Source organism: Trichosurus vulpecula, chromosome 8 (genome assembly GCF_011100635.1).
Source record: "Trichosurus vulpecula isolate mTriVul1 chromosome 8, mTriVul1.pri, whole genome shotgun sequence".
Classification (NCBI taxonomy): Eukaryota; Metazoa; Chordata; class Mammalia; order Diprotodontia; family Phalangeridae; genus Trichosurus; species Trichosurus vulpecula.
Window position 1 is genome coordinate 149707711 of NC_050580.1, and position 25987 is coordinate 149733697.

At 44.2% G+C, this 25987-nt stretch overlaps 1 protein-coding gene across 1 annotated transcript; it reads right to left on the minus strand.

The window, feature by feature from the left end:
* Positions 1-50: 50 nt before the first annotated feature.
* RASL12 (RAS like family 12) lies at positions 51-25630 on the minus strand. The gene is made up of 5 exons (XM_036736038.1): positions 24942-25630; positions 21767-21823; positions 11266-11339; positions 8937-9127; positions 51-2000 (listed from the first exon to the last, which is right to left on the minus strand). The coding sequence occupies exons 1-5, from the start codon at positions 25057-25059 to the stop codon at positions 1625-1627; spliced, it is 816 nt and encodes a 271-aa protein (XP_036591933.1). The 5' UTR covers positions 25060-25630; the 3' UTR covers positions 51-1624.
* Between the last annotated feature and the right edge of the window lie 357 nt (positions 25631-25987).

Here is a 25987-nt window from a genome sequence, read left to right on the forward strand (position 1 = left end):
AAGCAAAACTAAAGGATAAATCACAAACTAAAATGCTCTTATTTTTCTTTAAGAATGCTTTATTAAAATGTTTCCAGAAGTGTTCAACAAAACTTGCATATGTATTCAAATGGTTAAATGCATACAGATGTGAACAAAACTGCAATGAACTCTATGGACAGAGAGGCATAGCCAGAAGTGGCCTGACCCCAAGGATGTGCATTCCTAATGAGTCTCTTTCATATTGTCCTGAAACTATAGAGGCAGGGCCAAATAACTTATGGAAAAATCATAGTTTCATTGACAAAAAATGTTTTAAGGATCAGAGGTCTGCTTAGGCACAGCTGTGATTTGGTATAATGCGTTTCTAAATCCAAACCAGTTTAGGCAATGGTACTTTGTATGGCGTTTGCTCTCTGGATCATCAATGCATTATTCTTAGTTCTGGGTGTTTATTTCCCTTAAGGATTATTTTTTGCTAGTATGATGTCAGTGGGAGACTCTGTCCTGAGAAAGGCTTTTGGAAGATCCCATATGGGGTCTGTAGAGAGTGACTCAAAGATGGAAAAGAATGAGGTGACTTTGGAAATAGATGTTAAAAAAAGACCAGAGCTTCATATACCCATATACAATCAGCCTGCAAACTCTCCCACTGTCACCTAAGCATAAATGAGGGCTCTTCCTTCTTCCACATACATTTTTTAGATTGCTTTTCTCTATGAGCTTTTTTGTTTTCTCTTCAAGTCATCTTTTGAAGATCTGTTTTGACCTAAAATGGAGGGGCACACGCTGTGTTTCAATCAAGCACCTATTATGTACCAGGTACCATACTGTTTGGCTTCTGGCCTTTCATGAATATGGACCACGGGTGCTCAGTGATATGCCCCCACATCACTGTTTCACAAACCAATGCTTCCCATGGCTGGCCAACAGTTGCTCTTCTCTTTCCTTCCACCAGGGGTCCCTCAAAGTTCGAAGTTTCCCCCATAGGTAGAGAATCAGAATCTTTGTAGCAAACAGCACAACTCCTGGTTGTATTTCAGGGACCACATCTGGCCATTCTAACTCCTGAAGTTAGGGAGGGAGGCAGGAAGTGGGGTGGGGGAAGAGGGTGAGGAAGAGGTACAGAGCCTTTGAACTCGACCTCAAAGGCAGAGATTCCTCAAGTTTCACTCGGCATGTTTGTGAGACTGGCCTCAGACTCTGCCTTTTGCCTTCCACAGCCCACAGCTGTTATCCTCCAAGGTCACAGCTGCATAGGTTGCCTTGGAAACTGGAATTTCATGGATTGCAGGAACAAGATCACACACACACACACACACACACACACACACACACAGTCTGCCCTCCTGACAAGGGGGCTGTGAACTGCTCTGTGGGGAGCTGCCCCAGTCAAGCTGAACTAACTCAGTGCCAACAACCCTGGAACTCTAATTCCAGAAGCAAATTGGGGAGGGGGCTGGGAGTGGGAACCAGTCAGTCAGGGGGAGAGTCTGTCCCAAAGGGCTCAGTCCCTTATCCTGACAGTCTGAACTGATGGGCACAGTTCTATTAGCTGCCCCAAGGACTGCTTCTACTCATACTGTCCCCTTTTGCCTCTCATACAGTTGCCCCCTGGGGTGGAGGGTGGTAAATAGCAAGGGTCTCAGAAGATCTTGAAGCCTTTTAGTAAGGTCAAGGTGGGGGCCTTGCGCTTGCTCTGGGCCCGGGATGACTTGACAGTCACCAGCTTGGCCTGGGCTACGGCAGGCATCTCCTTGTAGTTGACAGTAGAGAGGGTGTTGAAGGTACAGCTAGGCAGGCCGTGCTTGGCAGTGAGGGGGGGCTGATGGAAAATGGACCTTTCTTCAGAGATGAAGAGGGGCCGGGTGGGTGCGCTTCTCTCCTGCTCCCTCCGTACCTCCCGGATGGCTTCATGGAACACATGCTGCACGGCTTCGAAATCTAGGCAGGCAGACACCTCGTAGAACAGACACCCAAACTTGCTAGCCAGAGTCATGCCCTCTGACTTGGTGACCTGCCTGGTGAGCAGAACAGAAAGAAGGGAGAATGTTCAGGAGCAAACAACCCTTCCCCAAGGGGGAAACCCTGGAACCACTGAAGTACCCTACACCGGGAGAGCTAGGCTCTATTTCAAGGGAGAACGGGACCCTACCTTTGGCCTAGAGAAGGTATTCTCTAGCTACATGTCCCTGGTGTGAGTGCAGTCTGGAGTCATGGAGGCCACAGTGCTGAAGGGAAAGTGCTAGAGCTGGAGTCAGAGGGCCTGGTTGTGCTGCTTGTTACCTGTGTGACCCCAGGTGAATTACTTAACCTCTCTGGGTCTCAGTTTCATTCCCTATAAAACAAAGAAGTCAGACTAGATGACCTAAGGTCCCTCTGGTTCTAAATCTATGATCCTATAAGTCTGTTGAGGAAGAGGGAGAAAAGAGAGGATTTGTGGATTGTAGATGGAGGTCACCTAGTCCCACTCTTATATATGAGGAAACTGAGGCCAATAGAGGTGAGGTGACCTGTCCAAGGTTCCATGGGTAGTACACGGCATAGTTGGGATTTTCACGTAGGAACCTCTGACCACAAATCTAATGCCCTTTCCACTAAACCCACTACCTACGTAGTTCTTAGAGTTCAAAGATTAGTCACAAGTGTCTACATATAGTATACTATGTACAATATATATATATAGTATATATGTATACTATATATACTATGTATAGTATACTATATACAATATGCTAGTCACTGGTGTCCATATAGAGTGTGTATACACCCACACACACTCGTATATATACATATATATGTATATAGTGTTTATATATATAGTATAGAGAGGGCCTGAGGGGTGGGAATGAAGTAGAAAATGGTAGGAGAGGAAAAGAATGTAGAGATGTATGGGAAGGTTTGTATGAACTGATTCAGAGTGAAGTAAGCAGAACCAGGGAAACAATACACACAATGACTATAATAATGGAAATGAAAAAAACAACAAAGACACAGTCTCTATAACCCTGAGCCTGGGAACGATCCCTAGGGATAATACAGGAATGATACAGACCACAATTATATATAAAGACTAAGCTTGTCCCCAAAGAAGAGATAAGAAACTGCACCTCCCTCCCTTCGATGGAGAGATAAGGGACTATGGGTACAAAATACTGCAGTCGAAATAAGGCAGTTGGACCCAGCTGACGGGTTGGTTAGTTTTATTCCTTTTATGTCTTCTTTTTTAGTTGATATTACAAGGGATGGTTCTCTGGCTGGAGAAGAGAGGACAATATATTTGAAAACAAAGATGTAAAAACAAGAGCTATCGATAAAATAAAAAAAATAGAGTGGGGAGGCAGAGTGAGCAGCAATCTCTATGAATTGTTTTGTTTTTGTTTAGTTATTTTTCAGTCATGTCTGACTCTTCGTGACCCCATTTGAGGTTTTCTTGGCAAAGATACTGGAGTGCTTTGCCGTTTCCTTCTCCAGCTCATTTTTACAAATGAGGAAACTGAGGCAGACAGGATTAAATAACTTGCCCATTGCTACACAGCTAGTAAGTGTCTGAGGCCAGATTTGAACTCAGGAAGATGAATCTTCCTGACTGTAGGCCCGGCACTCTAACCATTGCACCATTCTACCTCTCCCTCATTTATCCCTCGACTGTATCCGATTCCTGGGCATAGAGCGAAAGGGAAAGGGGAGGATGAGAATGATTGATGGATTACTGACAATCAAAGCAATATCAAAAAAAATCAGCTCAGACTGAACAATGAGTCTGACCCAAATCCTCACCACCAGCAAGTAGGAGGATAAGGACAGGAAGAGATTAGCAGGAAAAAGTACATGGCTCTCATTTGCTCCTAATAAGCAGGCTAAAGCATCTACAGGGGTCTGGCCTTCCCCCAGAGAACAGGAAGTGGTTCTGCTCCCTCTAAAATACACTGAGCTAAACTCAGACTTTCTTTCCTGCTCTTCCATGGAACAGGAGTCATGAGAGCTATGGGAATAGGTGGGGAAGAGGGAATGAGAAATGAGAGAGAAGTGAGCAAAGAGAAAATATTAAGATCCTGGCCCCAAAGATCTTTTGGCCAAGTTTTCAAGGTTAAAATTCCTCTGATGACTGAAGATTTCCTTATGCTCATCCTACACAGTCCCCACAATTCTGGCCTGGGAAAGATCTGTAGGAACAATGTGGGAATGATAACAGACCCGACTGTGGAGAAGAGAAGGAATAAGAAAGAACAGCTCAAAAATCTTATGTCATCTATCATTAACTTCCAATTCAGCCAATTCTGGGCACAGAGGGGATTGTGAGCCTGAGATCGGTCTGGCTGACCCACTAACCCTTGCTCAGCAACAAGTCCTGAGATGGGAAGGGGGCAGGGAGGTGGATTGAATGAGTGCCTGCTTTTAGACTGAAGAAATCTCTGCCAAGAATATGCCCTGACATCAGAAATTCCTTCCTTCCTTCAATGAGCATTTGACATGCCTGGAGCAGAAGAAATCAGAGAGAGAGAAAGAAATCAATAGAATGACCAGCTCTGAGTGAAATGATCTCTGTGTATCCATTACAGAGAAAGGGGCCATTGAACTGAAAGCTGATATCTATATATCACACATAGGCAAAGCAAAGTTGATCCTTGCTGTATGTGAAAGCACAATGGCCCGTGAGCTCAGGTAGTGAGATCCCCCACTCCTCCACACACGCACACACACACACACACACACACACACACACACACTCACGAGGGGATAATAGAACAGTGACAACCAAGAGTCAGGAACTGGCTAAAAGAAATTCAGAGAATGCTAGAACTCTAGAGTGGGGAAGGAACCTTAGAAATCATCTAACCCACAATTCTCCCACAGTGTAGGAATTAATTCCCTCTATAATGTCCCTGAACAACAGCTATGGAATCTAGCCTTTCCAAAAATGCCTCCAGAGATGGGAAGTTCACTACATCATATGGCAGGCAGCCCAATCTCTTTTAGAATAACTCTAGTTGTTATAAAGCTTTTCCTTTTTTCCTCCCTCCCTTTCTTCCTTTTTTCTTTCCTTCCTTCCTTGTTTCCTTTCCCCCTCTTTCCTTTCTCTTTTTCTCTCTTCTCTTTCCCTTCTTGTCTTCCTTTCCTCAATTTTCTTCTCTATTTCCCACCCACCCTTCTTTCCTACTCCTTGTCTTTTTTTGAAACACTCTTTGTTTTATTGAGCCAAAGTTCATCCCCCTGAATTCCCACCTGTTGGTTCTAATTCTGGCTTCCCCAGACAGGAAAAGTCTATTCCAGATTAACAATAACTGTCATTTACATAGCATTTTAAGCTTTTCAAAACAGTTAACAACTTCTCCTTTTCTAATCTTCATGACACTGTAACACATGTGCTGGGATGAGGAGACCCAAATTGAGACTTGTTCAGGGTCATTGTTAGTAAATGTCTGAGGCAGGATTTGAATCCAGGTCTTGCTAGACTTCTAAGTCCAACATTCTATCTGTTTCTATGTCACCCCATGCTGCCTTTTCCAAAGCTGTCTTCTATATGAGGTAGCCCTTTCAAATACTTCAAAAGATCCATAATATCTTCCTTTCCTTAGTCTTCCTTCTTCCAGACTAAACATCTTTGGTTCCAGCAACCATTTTTCACAAGACACGATTTTTAGATCTTTTTCCACCCTCCTCTGGACTCTCGCTTATTTTATAATGTCCTTGCTAAAAAGGTGGAATCCAGACCTAAACACAATACTTAAGATGGGGTCTGATTAGAAGAGAGTGCCAAAGACTATTACATCACATCATGTGAGACGGCAAAATGCCACAGCAGAGCACTGGGCCTGAAGTCGGGAAGATCTAAGTTCAATTCTGGCCTCAGACACTTACTAGCTGTGGGAACCTGGGCAAGTCACTTCACCTGTTTGTCTCAGTTTCCTCATTCATAAATTGGAGATAATAATAGCACCTACCTTGCAAGGTTGTTGTGAAAATCAAACAAGATAAGATTTATAAAGTATTTAGCACATAGTATGCCTGGCACATAGTATGTGCTATAGAAATGCTGTTATCCTTATCATTATTATATATTGTGGATAGTATTATCTATGATCAGAGCACCATAATTCTATCAGCGGAGCCTAAGACTGTTAGGGTTTTTGAAGTGACTGCATCATAATGTAGATTATATTAAGTTTGAGGTTAACTAGTAGACCCTTTAACCTTTTTCACATTCAGTCAATTCTGGGCACAGAGAGGACGGTGCGCCTGAGAGTGGGCTGGCTGACTCACTAACCTTTCAGCAGCAAGGCCTGGGATGGGAGGGGGGCAGGGATGTGGAATGAATGAGTGGCACCAAGCCAGGTCTCCCTTTCTCAAACCTGTGTGATTGACTTTTTGGTTCTAAATTCAGAACTTTACATTTCCTCCAATAAACTTTGTATTACTGGTTTTGTTCAAGAACTTCAGCCTATTAATCATGATTCCAACATCCATTCTATCAGCAGTCCTTCACAGCTCTGTGCCATCTGAAAGAAAACTTGTCGTCATCTGAAAATTTGATGGGCGTGACTTCCTTTCTAGGCAGAAATGGGGGAACATTGTACATACTGGTGCACTTGATCGATGTATTAATTTTGCTGAGCTTTTTAAAAAAATTCTTTGTTACAAGATTCACTGGTAGGGGAGGGGGAGGGATATATTTAGAAATAAAGGGAATATAAAACAGAAGATGTCAATAAGATGTTTAATTTGTTGGATCTACCTTCTACGTCCTCATCTAAGTCATTGATAAAATTGTTGAACAGGAAAGGACCAAGATAGGAGAGGCTTTGTTACTTGCTACCTGTGTGACCCTGGGCAAGTTACTTACTCTATCTGGGTCTCAGTTTCTTAATCTGTACCATGAGGGGCTTAGATAACCTATGTATTTTCAGCTCACAATCTATGCATCTATTCAGAAAAGAGCTATGTGGCACTCTACTTGTGACCTCTCTTCAGGTTAGGGAGTAATATGCTCTGTTTCTGGAAGAGTCCTTGGAGGTTGTCTAATTCGGAGGCTGGCAAACTATGTATGACCCATAGGCCGAATCCAGCCTGCCATCTGATTTTGTACAGCTAAGCTAAGAATGGTTTTAAAATGCAATTGTTGTTCATTGTTCAGTCATGTCTGATTCTTTGTGACCCCATTTGGAGTTTTCTTGGCAAAGATACTGGAGTGGTTTGCCATTTCCTTCTCCAGCTCATTTGACAGATGAGGAAACTGAGGCAGACAGGATTAAGTGACTTGCTCAGGGTCATGCAGCTTGAGATCAGATTTGAACTCAGGAAGATGAGTCTTCCTGACTCCAGGTCTGGCACTCCATCCACTTTGCCACCTTGCTGCCCTTAAAATACAACAAAAAGACTTAAAAATGTAAAAACCATCCTTAGCTCACCAGCTGTATACAGTCAGAAGGCAAGATGCATTTGGCCCTAGGGCCAGAGTTTGCCAACCTTTGCTCTAACTCCTCACATGTAACTTTTGTTACATATGAGGAAACAGGCCTAGAAAAGATTGGCTTGTCCAAGGCCATGTAAGTACTAGACCTGGAATTTCAACTCCAATTACTGACTCCAAATACTGTGTTTGTGCCAGTACATTGTAGCTGCCTCTCCACAGAAAGATAAGCAGCAAATCTAATAGCATTCTTCAGCTAACATCCAGGAGGATGACAATAACTTCGTGACATTGCTTGGCTAAAATCGAGTTACACTGTGTCTATGGCATCCCTCATCTACTAGACCAGTGACCCTTTCCTAAAAGGAAAGGAAGCTAATAAAGGAACTCATATTGGCACCTAGTGCACATGGCATCATGTTCTAAAAGTCTGCAAGATTTCTAAATACAAATGTATTTTTTAAATTGTTTGACAGAATTTTCAAGATTTCTGGCTTCTAGTTTCTAGGATGCACTCTTTTCCCCCTTTTGCAAACTGGAACAATATTTGCCCCTTCTACCATATCTCCTCATTTGCCATGATTTCCTTCCCCCCACCCCCCGCAAGGTCTGATTTTTTTAGAAATTTATTTTTCATTTACGGATTTTTTTCCTAAGGTCTGATTATTTTTTAATTTATTTTTAATTTATGGAATGATATCTTAAAGATTATCTACAGTGGCTCTGGGAGCATATTTGCAAGCTCTTGAAGCAACCTGGGACATAATTTGTCTAGGCCTGGAGACTTAAGCTCATTTAAGGTGGGACTCTTATCTCTTACCTCCATACCTATCTTGGCCTGCAATTTTTTCATTATATTGCTTAATGTGTCCTTTCTAAGTCAAAAGGGCTCCTTCCTATCCAACAATTGGGTTTTAGGGGCTCAAATATCCACAGCAACTAGCAATGAGGATGTGGGAGGCAGGGTGACCCCTGTAAAGTGAATGAATGAATGACTATTAACTCTCTTAGGGCATAAACATCCCCTTGTCCCTCCCCCCATCTTCCCCTCCTCCCGCCTCAGCTCTGGACAATAGTGCAGAGTTTTGCCTACAAGGTTCTTGACAAAGAGAAGCATTATGGTATACAGGCACTTAAACACATGCTAGATTTTATGCCCTGTGATTTTTGTTGGCTATCCATTAGGCATGGTAAAGACAGGATACCTCAACTTTAATCTTGAATTGTAGCAGGGGGGGCCCTACAATATATCTGCCTCATGTACAGCCCATGTTAAATGCAGAGTTGTATGTTCTACATTAGATTTCTATATTCTTTAGATGGTAGAGAGACACATCACTACGTAGCTATAACACTGACCTCCTATACCCAATGGCTCTGCCTACCTAGTGTGGACCCTATGAATCAGAGAGCACTGTGACCAAAGTGTCGTGCTCTGTGCCTTGTCTCTCACGGGGTAAAACTCTCTGGCTGAAGTACATCAGAATTGCCACCTTCTCCTTCTGTCTGGCTGCCGAAGAGAGACAAACATATTACAGGTCCATACCGGTACTGGGCCATGTCTAGCTTGTTCCCCAGAAGCAGTACAGGGTAGTCATGTTGGGTTTCCTTTGCATGGTGGGCAATGATCTCCAGGTATTGACTACAACCCTCAAAGTTTCGCCGGTCATCAATACTGTAGACGACTAGGAAGGCTTGGGCCCAGCTTAGGTAGCGTTTACAGTTTCTGGGAACATCCTAGGAGTAAGAGAGAAAAGCAGATGAGACACGGGGTGGTCTCGGGCTTCAATCTGAGTCTGGAAGAGTCCAAGTCCCCAGCCCTCACCTGAGTTGCCCCTGTCCTATCTCTCTTCCCTTTGGGCCTTTGTACATTGTTCCCCAGCTGAGCCCATTTCAAAGGGACATTTGAATCTGGATTTGGCTTGGCATGAAAGGGGCCATTGTCCCCTCTCCTGCCAGAGAAGAGCAGACACCAGATCCTGAGGGCCAGCAGCCAAAGGCTCTAATGTCACCAGCCCTCAGACCTGACCATCCAGAGGAGGCACTGGGTAGCCCGTTTGTATGTAACTTCACCTTCTTGGAAATCTTGCTGGGGATGGACAATTTGCAACTTCGGCTTATTTTTAGGAATATTCTTAAGATTCCTGTGTGGCTCCCAAAGTCCCTTTGAAAGGCAAAGAAAGGAGTGTAGTTGCAGAATCACAGAACCTTGGAGCAGGGAGGGACCTCAGAGAACAATTAGTCTAACCCACACCTGACCAAGAATTCCCTACTACAACACAGTCAACAAGTGGTCATCCAGCCTTCACCTCTAGTGAAGGGGAACTCACTAATTCTCAAAGCACCCCCTTCCACTTCTGAATAGCTCTAATGCTTAGGAATTTTCCCCTTAGGTTAAACCTTAATTTGCCTCCCTGCAATTTCCATCCATTGCTTCAGTTCTGCCTTCTGGGGTCAAACAGAACGAGACTATTTTATAATGATGACAATAGCTAGCATTTATAAAGTGCTTTAAGGTTTGTAACACACTTTATAAATATTACATAAAATTATATAAAATCTTATTTTATCTTCACAGCTACCCTGGGAGGTAAATGTATTATTATCCTCATTGCACAGATGAGGAAACTGAGGCATAGAGAGGACAAGTGACTTGACCAAGGTCAACCAATTCATTGAGTGTCTTAAGCTAGGACTCGAATTCAGGTCTTCATGATTCCAAGTCCCATGCTCTGTCCATTGAACCACCTAGCTACCACATGAAAACTCTTCAAATACTTTAAGAAGACTATCACGTTCCTCTTGAGTCTCCTCTTCTTCAGGTTAATTATCCTCACAAGGGCTCAAGGCCCTTCAGAGAGACCCAGCAACCCTAGCTGAGGGGAATAATTGCTAGGTGTATATGCATCGATGCGTGCATACTTGTTTATCCTTGTATGGCATTTATTTTCATGTGTATGTGGGTTCAGGAATGTGCGTGCGAGGCTTAAGGGAAACATATCCATTTATACCTTCCTCCTCACCCAGGTGGGATCATCATCACTGTCCCAGGAACTACTATCTCGGATGACCACTGGGAGTTCTAATCATTCAGCCAATATTCCATTTAAAATGGCGCAGAATTTTAGAGCAGAAAGGGCCTTTGAACATAGACTAGTAGAGATGGGAAGGTCCTTAGAATATAGAATGTTCTATGATGTTCTAGAACACGGAACATTCTAGATTGATCTAGAACATTAGATCTCAAAGGGCCAAAATATTCACATGTAGAATGTCAGAGCTGGAAAGGCATCTTAGAGACCACGTAGTCCAACCGTCTCATTTTACGAAAGTGAAAACTGAAGCCCATAAATGACGTCATCACAGCATCCCCAAGAGACAAAGAAGGAGAGGAAAATAGTCTATTCTCCTCATTTTATAGACAGTGACTGAGACTCAGGGAGGGTCTGTACCTTGTTCAGGGTCACATGTGTGGAAGCTGAAAAGGACCAGCACCCTGTGCTCTGACCACCACTATTGCTAGCCCAAGAAATCCTCATCTTGGGTATGAATTTGGTGATGTTCTTCCCTCCCGCTCCTTATCCAGGGCCCAAGGCTCCTTAGAGGGCATGGGACCAAATCCTGGTGCTGTCGTTTATTAGCTTATTAGACGTTGGACAAGCCGCCCCATTGCCTTGAGAGATAATGAGTTTGCTTTCACTAGTGACTGTCCAGAAAAGACCTAATGACTGCTCTGGGTCTTGCTTCTTCACCTGTAAAATAATATAGTTGAATTAAATCAACTCCAAGGTCCCTTCTGGCTCTGAATTCATTGTCCCAGGCTCTGAGCCACACTCGGGACAGGCTAGTTCTAGGATGAGGGTCCTCAGCATTACCTGGTCTGCAGTGTCCATCACTCTCAGCAGGATTAGTTGTTGGTCCACAGTCTCCTCTGAGGTATAGGTATCTTCTGCAATACAGAAGTATTGGACACATCAGTGTTGGGAGTGGAAAGAATTGGAAGGAGGTAGAAAACTACTTTCTTGCTTTCTATCACATGTTGAGCAGAGGCCTATAGGTTGGTTTGGGGTGCCATCCAGGACACTGACTCTGAGTCATCAGGCCTGTGGGGCTGGGGCCTGGATACTTTCTGCTGTTGTGATAGTCACCACTTTTCAGTCATAAACAGGTGTTCTACCTTCCTTGCAGCTCTTCAGAAAGGCCTTAATAGCCTTGATGGTTAGAAAGAGAATTTCCATACCAGGCATTCCTAATACCAATAAAATGATAGGCCCCAGTCCAAACCAAAAGGCCAACCCTACAAGAACCTCTCTAAGGTTCATATTGCCTCCAGACTCCTGCACTGACACGTCACCAAGAGAACCACCTCACGTGACATTGGGCTTATTTCCATTGGGCAAAGTCCTTCCTGGAAGCAATTCTATCCATGCTAATGGAGGGCAGGGGTGATCATGATTTCACCCCCCTCTGCCTGCCCATGAGACTCCAAGCAAAGTGCCCTTCAGGCCACTGTTTGGATTTGCATGACGAGGGCCTGAGTCAGGCCCTGGAAAACACACAAGCTTTGCTAACATCTAGCATAAATCATTAACAATCCTCATCCATGGCCTGCTTTGGGGGCTTATATAAATAGCTGTGATTATTTGACAAGAAATTCAATGGAAAAAATGTCCCCAAATACTTCACTATATTTGGTCCAAGAACAGCTGTCCCTAGATTTTCACATCTCATTCAGTTTGTTTTATTTCCCTGCCAAAGTGGCCCAATGAGTTCTTCTGGGACCTCCCAAACCAGGCAAGGTGCCCTGTGCAGTCTCAGCAAAGACACTGGGCCAACCCTGCTCAGAGAGGCTTACTCCTCCATTCCTCCCCATGTGCTCAGAGACAGACAGACAAAGAGAGAGAGACAGAGACACAAGTCCATGGATGGACCTAAACCTAGCATCCAGCATCTGTCCATAGATTTAAAGATCTAAATATCTCAGAGGCCATCTAGTCCACCCGCTACCCTGTTTAACAAATGATGAAACAAGCTCAGAAAGGTTAATGGAGTAACCTAGATGTAGATAGCTAAGATGTACCTAAGTTGGTATATGAACCCAGATTGCCCATTCCAGCAGGCTTCCTACCTCGTTACTCCTCTCCAGAAGAGATCCCAGCCCCATGCATGGGCAGCATAGGCATCCACTTACCCAGTGCTGTCTGAGTGACAACGCCCACCCAAACATTTTTCTCAATAACCTGTGCATGAAATTTCCACCATCAGAGTTCCCACCCCCAAAGCTTTGTAGATTCATAGCAAACATGTTGGGAGGAAGCGCACATTAACAATGAAGCTCTGATTAATTTCTTAAATTAGAGAGTGGTTACCTAAGAAGGCACCCAAGAAATCAAACAAGATCTGTAAGTGTTGAAGTAGGGAGGAGAGAGGAAGGTCAGGGTAAGGACCCCACCTCAGGAGTCATAGGGTACAGTGCTGGACCTGGAGGCAGGAAGACCTGAGTTCAAATTCAGCCTGTGTGACCCTGGGCAAGTCACTTAATCCTATTTGCTTCAGTTTCCTTAGCTGTAAAAAGGCAATCATAATAGGACCTACTTCCCATGGTTATTATGAGGATCAAAGGAGGCCATATTTGTAAAGTGCTTAGTGCAGTGCCTGGCACATAGTAGGCATTTAATAAATGTTTCCTTCCTTTAGAAAGGCCAGGCTGAAGGGGGGAGGGGAAGGTTGGGCAAACATCAGGCAACGTGAGAGCCCTGGGATGCTCTAAAGGGGGCGAGGAGGCCCTGAGAAGGGCCTGATGATAAACTTTGCCTATTTCTCAGCTTGGGCTAGAACAACTCTTGGGCCTCCGATCCTCTTTTTGCTACTCCACCTCTACCTTCTTTCAGTGGACATTGGATCACATTTATTTAGCACTGTAAAATCTGCACAGGCCGTATCATTTCATTTTATTCTCATGATCCTGTGAAGTAGATTTTTTTTTCATTTTCTTCATTTTTGAGATGAAGAAAAGAGAATTAGTTTAAGTGACCCATCCAGGGGCTGTGCTTCAGACACAGCTAGAGTCTGAGGTGGGACTTAAACCCCAGGTCTTCCTGACTCAAAGTCCAGAGGTCTCTCCATTAGCCTATAACAAGATCTGTTTGGTCACTTAGCTCCTCCTGGCCTCTGGGGCTTCCATTTTCTCTCTTGCTAGCATGGCTCCCAGCTGATTTCCCCACTCTGGTCTCTTATCAGCTCTAATCCATCCTGTACAATGTACACAACCACCAGATTAATTTTCCTTTCATCTAGAACTTGGAGAACGCTGGAGCCTCTAATGGAAAGTCAAAACTTCTCTGTCTCGCTTTTTTCTTTTTTAAAGGCAATGGGATTTGCCCAGGGTCACACAGTTAAGTAAGTGTCTGAGCTGGATTTGAACTTGTCCTTTTGACGGCAGGGCCAGTGCTCTATTCACTGAGCCACCCAAATGCCCCCTCCACCTTACTTTCAAGGTCCACAATCTCATTCCCTCCACTGGGACTTTGCTCATCAGTTGATCCATCAACAAACATTAATCAAGTACCTAATATGTGCCAGGTGCTGTGTTACATCTTGGAGTATAGACTCAAATAAAACAGTCCCTGCCCTCAAGGAGTTTACATTCTATGGGGATAAGGGAGACAATATGTACATATACAGCTATATACAAAACAGATACATTATTGGTACATATGAGCTACATACAAATAAATATGATTTTGGTGGTGGGGCCCTAACACCTGTTGTTGTTTATCCTTCGTTTTCAAAAAGGACCAATGATGGAGGAGATCAGGTGATACAAGATGATACTTCAGATGAGTCTAAAAGATAGGGGTGAGGAGGGAATGCATTCCAGGCATCTCAAGTACAAAAAGGAATTGGAGTGCCAGGTACGAGGTATAAGGTCAGATTGATGGGATCATTGAGTGTATGAAGGGGAGTACTTAAAATGAATCTGGAAAAGTAAGTGGCTATGAAGGGCTTTAAATCCCAAGGGTTCCTATTTGATTCTAGAGATAATGGGGAGCTACTGAAGTTTATTGAGTGGAGTAACGCCATGGCCAGGCCTCCACTTTAGGAGCACTTTGGCAGCTGTATGAAGGATGGATTGTAGTGGGTTGATGCTTAAGGCAGGAAGACCAATTAGAAGGCTATTGTAATAGTCTGAGTGAGAGGGCCTGAATTAGGGTAGTGGTTGTGTGGGTAGAGAGAAGTCCAGAGATGTGGTGGATTTTAAAATGACACAGTTGAGCAACTGATTGGATATGTGGCCTGAGGGACAGCGAGGAAGTGGCAGTAACATCAAGGCCACAAACCTTGGCAACTGGAAAGAAAATGTCTCCTCTCTCCTGCTCCTTTCTTTGTCCCACTGCATGCTATGCATCCCTTAAGGCTCAAGTCAAACTCAAATCCTTGTCTGCCTAGGAAACATTTTGAGATCATTCCAGCCCCTGTTCTTCCCTCCAGTCCCCTGAAGTCCCATGACACTTACAGTCTCTCCCAGACAATACGGCCTTTGGTTAGGACCATGGACTTTAGAGTTGGAGGGGGCCTTAGAGGATCATCCAATCTGCCCTTTACCCTCCCTCCCTTCTGGGAATCTCATCAGCTCCCATGAAGCCAATGATCATCTCTCCACAGATGGCCACCAAACCTACACGGCCAGCCTTAATCTTCCTACTCAAATACAAGTCTACATCATTAAGTCCCAGCTGGACAACTTCCCTAGAGAGCCCATTAGCATCTCAAATTCGACACATTCAAAACAGAAGTTATTATCTCTCCCTCTCCTCCCCAAAGCTACCCCACCTTCAAATGCCCCTGTTTCTATTGTTTTGTTTCTCTTTTATTTTACAGTTGAGGAAACTGAGATACAGAGAGGATTTGTCCAGGGTCACAGGAATAACAGAGTTGGGATTTGAACCCAGGTCCTGTGACTCCAGAGTCTCTCGCTGTTCTTTTCTATATACTTCTACATCTGTCATTGTTTTCTAGTTTTCTTCTTGGCATTTGCTTTGTTTTCTAGCTAGAACACAAGCTCTCTGAGGCCAATGATGTGGCCTTCTGTTTCTTAGTTACCATAGCCTATTTTTGCTGCTATGCTGTTGTGTCTGACTCTTCACGACCCCATTTAGGGTTTTCTTGGCAAAGATATTGGAGTGGTTTGCCATTTGACAGATGATAAAACTGAGGCAAACAGGGTTAAGTGACTTGCCCAGGGTCTCACAGCTAGTAAGTGTATGAAACCCAGGTTTGAACTCAGGTCTTCCTGTTTCCAGGCTGGGTACTTTATCCACTACACCACCTAGCTGCCCATCACACAGATATAGATATAGATATAGATATAGATATAGATATAGATATAGATATAGATATAGATATAGATATAGATATAGATATAGATATAGATATAACATATTGGGACAGCCAGGTGGTGTGCCGGCTTTGGAATCAGGAGGACCTGAATTGAAATCTGGCCTCAGACACTTACTAGCTGTGTGACCCTGGGCAAGTCACTTAACCCTGATTGCCTCCTCCCCCTCCCCTGAAAAAGGAAAAAAATAGCATATATTAGCAAAGTTTCTTAAAGTAATATAAACATTCCTTCTCAAACTTTCATGATTTCCCTGAAGAAAGCTCCCACAAGTTTTTGAAAATAGAAGGCAGATAGTTATCCAAAGAGTCACAGCTCTTCAGAGATGACTCAGTGGAAAAAAACCAGACTCTAATTCTGGCTCTCCGTGATTTGGGGCAAATCACATAACTTCTCTCATATCATCAATATTCTTAGCTGTGAAATGGGCATAAAAATGCCTCCCCTCCTTCCCCTGTAGGATCTTATGAGGGCCCAATGAGATAGGTAGAAGTTCTTTTCAAGTATATAGAATCAGAGGTGGCAAACAATTATACATCCAACCCACAACACTCAAGTAGGCCTGAACCAGATTAAAATGTAATTGAGAAATATTGAACAAAATAAATAAAAATACAATAAAACATAGATAGCATCATATTTTAAAATTAAGTCAGCATTTGGTGCACAGGGATTCTTATATAGGCAAGACTTCAAGACTAGAAAATTACTATAAGACTATCAAATCATACTGATCTGCACAGATGGAGGGAGTTTCCACATGAGGAGATCCCTTTATGGATGACATTATAAGTCTAAACCAAAAAGAAAATGGTTATTATTCACTTCTACCAGGAGCTCATTTCTTCCTCTTGAAGCCACAGACTCCCCTGCCCAGGAATAGGAAGGAGGGACCCTGGAGCAGCTCTGTTAGGCAGCAAAGGAAGGCAAGAATGTCGGAGGCCCCTCTTGGCGTTGGTATGCCAGACAGAAGCGCCATGGTGTGATGTTGACCTCATAGAGGACACAGGAGTACATGCCCAGGCTGAGCAAATCTCGGAGTCAGGGGGCCAAGGATCAAGGTCAATATTCCCTCCCACACTCCAATGACTCACTCCATCCTTCATTCAGACCTCCAGACTTAATTGTGAAGTTCAAACCACCAAATAAGACCAAGGGAGTGGAGCTGATATCTGTAACTAGGGTGAGATGGGGGACTTTTGCTTAAAGAGAATCATTTATATCAGGGCTGTCCAAAATGCAGCCCGTGGATTCAGGCCGCAGTGCGGTTTATGTGGCCTGTCTGCAAGCATAGAAATTTACATAAATGCTTTAGTAAATGAAGCCAAGCTAGTGCAGAGCTCTCACTAAAATGGCAATTTCAAAATACATTGTCTATCGTTTCAATAAAAACCGAAGGTTGAACAACCTTGATTTAGATAGAGCCGACTGTATGTACTACTCTGCCAAGGGCCTCACGTACCAGTACTCTTGATCCCTTGCCCAGCTCTATCCCTCGAAGAGGTGGCTCACTTCCTCTTCTGCCTACCCCACCTCTGGCCTTTCACTAGCACCATATTGTACTATTCAGGTCTGCCCCTGGCAGCGATAGCATGGTCATACTTTCATCAGGGTAGAAAACTCCCATTATCCCAGGGTACACTTCTTCTCTCCCCCCACTCCTCACCGTGGTCACACACTCCTTGTCCCCAAACCCTTACTTAACCCTGCTGAAAATTTAACTCTGAGACTGAGCTCCTTCTGGGGTCGTTGATATGATAGGGAGAAGAGGAAAGCGCTCTGTGTGTGACCGGTCCTCTGAGGTAGTCTCAGCATAGCTATTCTTGGGTGAAACTATAAAGCAGGCAGAGTGTGTCTTCTGGAGTCCCTCCTCCCTTTTGAGCATCCTCCTCACTCCAGGTTTATACTGTCTTCACATTTCCTTCTGATCTCCCTCCCCCTCCCAGCAGTCCACTCTGGCCCTGCCCTCTCCAAGCAACGACCCATGTCAGGACCCTTTCCTTCTCCTCCCCCATCAAGTTAAGGACACTGGCTTGCCCCATGTCCCATTCCTTTAGGGCCCTGCTCCATTGATTAATCTTGAGCAGTCATTTAGCGTCTCTGGGACTCAGTTTCCTCCGTTGTCAAATAAGAGGGTTGGGAGATGATCGTTAAACTACCTCTCATAACTAAACATTTTGTTATTTTCTAATTCAGGCTACTGTTATGGTGGCTAATAATTAAAAATAATTTCTGGTAGGAGCACTTCACACTATAGGTATTATGCCCATCAGTAGGCTAACACGCTCTCCTCAGGTAATTGAGACACACTTTAAATACACCAAGAAGTGGGTAGAGTGCTTAGATTTGGAAGCAGGAAGATCTGTGTTCAGATCCTACCTCTAACACCAACTAGCTGTGTGATGGGCAAGCCAATTCACCTCTAAATTCCTCCCAGCATTCCCTAGAACTTACCTACTAAGTCATAAACCCTCAAAGACTGGCTTATTTTGCCATTGGTGAGTGGAATCTTCACCCAAACAGAACTAACAAAATCAAGATCCTTTGTTATATTCCTTTGTGAACAGTGTTTTAATAACCTGAAGGAAGGACTTTAATGGTGGGAATTTCAGAGCCAATTAAAAAGGTACATGGTACAACTATTCAGCCAAGTGACTGATTTCCTTGCGTAGTTTGTAAACTAGTTTGGGAAGAAATTTCACCGCAAAAATGTTAGTAGTAATGGCAGCACCATTGGGATAATAAATGGAAGAGGTCAGAGGTCCTGGGTTCAAATCTCAGTTCTGCCATTTTCTACCTGTGTGACTTAAGTCAAGTCTCTGGGCCTCAGTTTTCTCATCTCTAAAATGAGGGGGTTACAAACAGGAGCTACTAATCCACACATAAGGATCTCTGAAGGCCACATATTGACTTAATTTAGACAAGATGACCTCTAAGTCTTTGATCTTATAACTTATAAATAGTGGTTACAAAGAGCTTTCAATTTCATCATCTCATTTGATCCTTGCAAGAATGCTCTGAGACATATTTCTATATTCATGGGATGTCAGAGCTGCAAGAGACCTTTGAGAACATCCAGTCTAACACCCTCATTTTACAGTTGAGGAAATAGAGATTCAGATGCTGAAGCTAGTAAATAGCTGGGAATGGACTTGAACAAGCCCATTAACTTGTGAGGCTCTGTGGTAGGCCTGAGTATACAAGGATACCAGAGTATACAAGGATACCAAAGTATACAAGGATACAAGTATACCAAAATGACAAACAGGCCCTATGTTCGAAGAGCTTACATTCTAGGGGGATGGCAGCCCATACAACAGTTAACTAGATAAATTAAAGCATGGAATAAAAAGGAAGGAATACACTAACAATTAGGAGGGTCAAGAAAAGATCTGAAGAAGGAAAAGGCAAACCACTCCAGTGCCTTTGCCAAGAAAATCCCAAATGGAGTTGCACATGACTGAAGTGACAGAAGAAGAGAAGAAAGAAGAGGAAGAGGAGGAGGAGAGGAAGGAGAAGGAGGAGGAGGAGGAGGAGGAGAAGAAGAAGAAGAAGAAGAAGAAGAAGAAGAAGAAGAAGAAGAAGAAGAAGAAGAAGAAGAAGAAGAAGAAGAAGAAGAAAGAGGAGGAGGGGGAAGAAAAGGAGGGGGAAGGGGAGGGGAGGAGGGGGAGGAGGGGGAGAAGAAGATGAGATTCTAGTAGGAAGTATCACCTGAACTGACCCTTGAAGGAAACTAAGGATTTTAAGAAGAGGTAAGAAGGGATTGCTTGGAGGAAGACAATGCAAAGACAGGTAGTGAAGAGTTAGAAAGTCAGTCACTTTGGCTAGAAGACAGAACATATGACTACGTGAAATCAATCTGGAAAGGTAGACAGGACTCAGATTATAAAGGGGGTTTTAAAAGCCAAACTGAATTTCAATTTTATCCTCCAGGTGATGGAAAGCCACTAAAGATTTCTGAGCAGAGCAGTGAAGTTGTCCAATCAGATCTGTGCTTTAGGAAGATGATTTTAGCCATTGTGTGGAAAAAGGATTTGAGAGGGGAAAGACTGGTGGAAGCAGAGAAAGAAACTAGACTCTTGAAGTAGTCCAGGTGACAGGTGATGAGGGTTTGAACTAGAGTGACGGCCTTGTGGGTGGAGAGGGGATAAGGTATGACAAAAGTAGTTGAGATTGAATCGATTAGACTTGGCAATTGACTGGACTTGATGAGTGAGTGAGAGTGAAAAGCTAAGGTTGACTCTGGGGTTGTCAATCTGTGTAAGAGGAAGTGTCCTCAACAGAAACAGGGGCATTTGAAGGAGGGGTAGCTTTAGGGAGGAGGGGGGAGATAATAAGCTCTGCTTTGGACATGCGGAATTTGAGATGCCAATGGGCTATCTGTGAAGATGTCCAGCAGAGAGCTGGCAATGTAGAAATGAATGAAGTTGAGGAGAAAAATTAGGACTGGACATGTAGATTTGATGGTCATCTGTGTAGAGATGATTGAATTCATAGGAGCTATATGAGATGACCAAAAGTGGGGGAGGCGGGGGAGAGAGAGAGACAGAGAGAGACAGACAGACAGACAGACAGACAGAGACAGACAGACAGAGAAAACAGGGTCCAGGAAACACTCTAGGGGGATACCCATGGTTAAGAGGCAGGGCATGGAAGATGACCCAGCAAAGGAAACTGAGAAGGAGCAATCAGAGACATAGAATTGGAGAGGAAAGTGTTATAGGAACTAAGGGAGGAGATCATATCCTGGAGAAGGGGGTACTCAACATCATCAAAAGCTCAAGGGAGGTCAAGAAGGATAAGGATGGGGGTGGGAAAGGTCATCAGATTTAAAAATTAAGATAGTGTAAACAGCATCTGTGGTGTTACGGGCTGGAAGTCAGATTGCAAAGGATTTAGAAACAAGGGGCAGAAGAGGAAATAGAAGGTAGGGTTGTAGAAAGACAGCTTTCTCTAGGAGTTTATCTAAAAGGGAACGGAATGTAAGATGATAGCTGGAATTTCTGAGCATCTGCAAAATGAAAGGTTTAGACAAGATGATCTCTAAGGTTCCTTCCAACCCTAAAATCCTACGGTTTTGAATCAAGTCTAGTGGTCTTTAAACGAGCCCATTCAGCCTCTTTAAGAACACATTTATTTGAATGTATAAGTTCTGATATGGTTGTTTTTTTTTTAAAAAAAGCAAAAAATATTCTTCTTACTGTATGCCTTGTCTAGTATTTTAAAGCAAAGTCTTTCAGTCTTTAAAAGAGGGGCAGCCACAGCTAGGGAAGGAGAAGCAACACAGGTGTCAACACTGTCTGTGAAGCAGTTTATTCCTTCCTCAAAAAACTAATTTAGTGAATTAATCTGTTGATAGCATTTTATAGCTGGGAAGTACCATCTACTCCAACCTCTTCATGTTACAGATGAGAAAATTGTAATTCACGTTAGCAGTGAAACGACTCGGCCAAAGTCACATAAATTGTAAATGTTGGAGCCAGAGCCTGAGCCCATACCACAGGATTATAGATGCGGAGCCAGAAGGGAATTTAAAAATTATACAGTCCAACACTCTCAGTGTCTAGGTAAGGAGACTGAGGACGACAGAGGAAACGTGATGTGAAGTCTTTGCTTGGACAACCCTTAAGCACAAAGATCGCTCATTTTTTGTTTTTGTGTCTCCCACGCATAGCCCAGTGTCTGGCACATAGTAGCTCATTAAATGCGCTTGATTGATTAATTGCCCAAGGTTTTACAGATAATAAAGCAGGGGAGCCAAGATTTGAATGGCTGTTCTTTGATCCCTAATCCAGTATTCTTTCTACTACACCCACTTTATCTTGATAACTCACCCCTCCTCCCGCCCCCCCCCCCATCATAGCTTTAGGGATCGTCTTGAGGGGTGGCTGGAAATCAGATCTTATTGGGAACATTCAGGGATGGAGTCACTGTCAACAGAAACAAGGGGAGAGGGAAGTGATAAATGAGCATCTTACCCAAATTGGGATCATATTCACTGATAAATCGCTTGGTCAGAAACTTCACGGTCAAAGCTACAAGAGGCAAAAAACAAACAAACAAATAAAGATGTTTTTCCAGTCTTCTCTTGCCATTTTAGGCTCTTTCACTGAAGACCGCACATGAATGTTTTAGAGAAACAACCAACCGTTTTGATCCTTCTGGAACCCCCCTCCATCCCCCCACCCCCAACTCCCCATGACAGACAGTCCAGCTCTCTAGGGAGACAGAGAGATAGAGAAACCACTAAAGAGGGTTTGGCACCATTAAGGTCTTCAACCCACTCCGAAGGAATCAGCCACAAGGAGATCACATGTCCCTCTAGTAATACTCGGGATTTTAAAAAGCCAGGGATTAAAACACCAAGGGCAAATGATGGATACAGTGAGAGTTATGTAAAATCTGGACAAGCCAAGAAGCTGTAAGTCTCCTTAGTCCTTTGCTTGGAGAATCATAACAAGGGAAGAGTTTATTGCCCACAGAGAAATCATGCTGGAGTGCTCAAGTGGGAATTTGACTCAAATTTGCAAAGGGACCAAAAAAAAAAGATAAAAGCTAGAGATACAGACAGTCCCTCAGGATGGTTATAAAACCTGTTTTCCCGAGATAAATCCCAGCCTGTGGTCAACATAAACTGATTTTAAAATTCTAGTCCTTACTCCTTCCTAGGTCCAAGTTTACTGGGGTAAAAACACCAAGCTATAGAAAGTCCCAGTAGGAATGTTTTCATTAAATATAAAAATTTTTGGAACAAATTTTGGAACATAAAATTTTGGAATGAATTTTCCAACATATGAAGTGCATTTATCAGTTAGCAAAGTCAACAGAGGTTCGTTCTGGGTACTGAAATTAGTCATGCAGGGTCAGATGTTAGGCTGTTCTCTAAAAAGAAGTAGTGTATTTTCTTAGCTAAAAGTGCTTTTCTAAGTGCTTCTTAAAACTCTTTCCCAAGATTCGAAGGCTCCATGATTTTTGCACACTACTGTCTGGGGAATATGTGTTTGAAAATTTAAATTCTTTCATTTATATAACTGTTGGCAAAACAAATGATGCCATCGAATTCTTTCCTCAGTTAACATCTTGATTTTCAGTGCTAAGAAGACAATCTCTTCCTATTAAAAAAAAAAGTATATGTTCTGCCTTGACACAATAGGCAGACCTCCAAAAATACAGAATGGACGTTCTCTCAGACAAGCAAAGCTGCCAGTGAGGGCGAGAATACCCTTTTCTGCAGGAAAGAGATGGAGACTTGACCCATGATTTTGATGTTGTAGGAAACTTTCAGATAATGAAACTCCAGGGTAGCAGTTTCTCTGCAACTTTGTTTTAGAGAATTGTCTAGAGCTCTGGGAAGTTAAATGACTTGCCCAGAGTCACACAGTTAGTAGATAGCAGAGAAAAAATTTGTTCCAGGTGGCACAGTGGATAGAGTACCATGCCTGAACTTACTAACTGTGTGATCCTGGGCAACTCACTTAACCTCTGTTTGCCTCAGTTTCCTCATTTATAAAATGGGGATAAAATAGCACCTACCTCCTAGGTTTGTTGTGAGGATTGAATGAGATAGTAATTGTAAAGTAAAATAATTGTAAATATATAGTGCCTGGAGATTAGTAGGTGCTATATAAATGTTAGCTATCACCATCATCATCATCACCACCACTACCACCATCATCATCATCATCATCATTATTAGCATTGAGGCCAGCTCTCCATACATTATACCTCACTACTTCTCTATCCACTTTTCATGTTTCAGGAAAACCAGGTGCCAATTCTGTTCTATACCAGGGCACCAGTTTCAAAGTTTCGGTCTGTTCACCCATCACATGTCTAACGGGGAAGGACCCATTTGGGCTCAAGCATCCACTAATCATCAGGAACTTGAAAAGTGGTAGGTGAGCATAGAGATACCTCAAAGACAGACCCTGCTGACTGGGCCCAGCCAAGATGTTAAGGGGCAAACAGACCAATGAACAAAGTCCTAAGCAGCCCAAGCCTTCATTTCCAGTTGTCCTAGTTGCTTTAGCTTCTTCTCCAAATTCCAATTCAAGGTACGTTTATTAAATGTCAGCTCCTTGAGAGCAGACTGTGTCTTTTGCTTTTCTTTGTATTCCCAGAAATTAGGACATAGTGCCTGGCACATACTCATCACTCAATAAATACTTGTCGATTGATTGACAGCTTGGGAAGATAAAAAGTTTAAGTAAGATAGGATGCTTGCTCTCCAGAGATTTACAGTCCTGTTGGCAGATAAGATGAACCCAGATGACTAAAATACTCAGTAAGTAATACATGATAAGTGCATTAAAGAAAGCAAACAAAGTGTTAGGTAGGAAAGTCGTATGGAAGAGGGAGAAAATGTCTGCAAGAGGGAGGGGTTTGGATTTCTCAAAACCCAGGCACTTTGCTTCCATGGTTTCCCCTCCTCTCCCAACACCCCTTTTTTATCCCCTCAAATAATCAATTAACAAACATTATTAAGTTATCATGTGCCAGGCAAAAATGAAACTGTCCATGCCACCTTAGTCAGACCTGCCATAGAAGTCAGGCTGTATCTCCCAAAGGGATGGGGAGGTGAAGAGCTACTGGACCCATGATTTCCTTGTTGTAGGAAACTCCCAGGTAAGGCCAATCCTGGGCAGCAATTTAGAGTTGCCTAGAGCACTGAGTGGCTAAGTAACTTGTCCAGGGTCACGCAACCAGTATGTATCTGAGATGGGACTTGAACTCAGTTCTTCCTGGCTTTGAGGCCAACTCTATATGTGGGCTGACTCTCCAAGATGACTCCCAAGTGACTCTGATTTTCCCCTTGCCCAAAACCCTCACCAAAAGCCCTATTTGTCTCCCCAGGAGCCTGTCCCCAGCCTGTGATTGAATCTGTGCATGTTGGAGGTCTGGCCTTGGCAGGCCCTGCATAGGTGAACCCACCAGGTGTCATCCCTCAGACCCCAGGGGGAGAGAAGAGTAGAAGGAAACAGAAGCCATCATCTCTCCGCTGGGATAGAGAAAGGTGTGAAAGAAGGTGGGCTACTACAGTGGGCTGCCAATCAAGCACTACACGAAAAGACAGACTTCTAGCTATACCTGCCTGGGGGAGTCCCTGGGAGGGAGGCGTTCAACAGTCCTGCTCTCTTCCCCCACCCCACTCACCAGACTTCCCGGCTCCTCTGCAACCCAGGATGGCCACGTTAACCTCGGGGATCGAACTGTGTACCAGGCGCTCAGGACCAAGGTTCCCAGCCCGGGGTTTGCCAAACACGGACGACATGACAAGTCCAGCGGGCAGAGGACCCCTAGGGACCGAATGTCGCCTCTAGGAGAGTGACAGAGGCTCACTAGGAGTGGATGACCGGCGGGCGGCGGGCTCACCTGGAAGAGGTGGGGAGGGAGGAAAGAGGCCAAAGAGGGGATTCCCTTAACACCGAGTCCCTCCGTGCAACAACCCTTAGACTGCCAACACTCCCTAGAGCTGGCAGGTAAAGGCAATCCCCCTAGGCGCTTGTGCCCCTTCTGCGGCTCCAGCCTAAGTCCCCAGGTTATTTAGCCGGGTAGCTGTAGGGGACAAGAAACAGACTCTTGGAAGCCCGGGGCGTCGCGGGGGCGTCCCGTCTGGGTGTCCGCCTGTCCCGGGAGGGAGAGCTGGAACACACGGGACTGTGCCAAGACTTCGCATGCTGAGGTTCACTCTCGCATTCTGGCAAGAGACCTCCCCATCTCCCTCACTGCCACCCCACACCTTGGCTCCACCGTGGCACTGGACGTGGCCACTGGGCTCTGGGGTTCTGGGCTCTGATTCCAGCTCCAGCTCCGGTTCAATGCTGCCTGCCCCTTTCCTCTCCAGTGTTGCTGGGGCCCTCGGGGGAAAGAGGAGGAGGACCGGGCAGGCGGAGCCATCCTCTGAGCTGTGGCCAAACTCCTTGTAAGGACTGCAGACTCCCCCCACCGAGGGGGCGCATCTCCCGGAGAAAGCGTATGGGTATGTTGCGGAGGGAGGAAGTCACGGTGGGTTGCCCCGGCTCGGTAAATCTTAAAGAGTTATTGTTCCCACTTTACAGGTGAGGAAACTGAGGCCCGGAGACGTGGCATGACTTGTCCAAAGTCACCAGGATTAGAATTTCCCCTGACTTCCCACCCAGGGTTCATTCCATCACACTAGCGTTACTCCATGTTGGGGCGATTGGAATGAGTGGTGGGGT

What these genes read in the sequence shown, in the direction of transcription:
- RASL12 (XM_036736038.1), bottom strand. Translation starts at nt 25,059, where the DNA reads ATGTCGTCCGTGTTTGGCAAACCCCGGGCTGGGAACCTTGGTCCTGAG. An exon ending in CAGAGGAGCCGGGAAGTCTG is followed by an intron (nt 21,824 to 24,941) that starts GTGAGTGGGGTG and finishes TGCCTCTTGTAG; the next exon opens with CTTTGACCGTGAAGTTTCTG. An exon ending in CTAGACATGGCCCAGTACCG is followed by an intron (nt 2,001 to 8,936) that starts GTATGGACCTGT and finishes TCTGCTCACCAG; the next exon opens with GCAGGTCACCAAGTCAGAGG.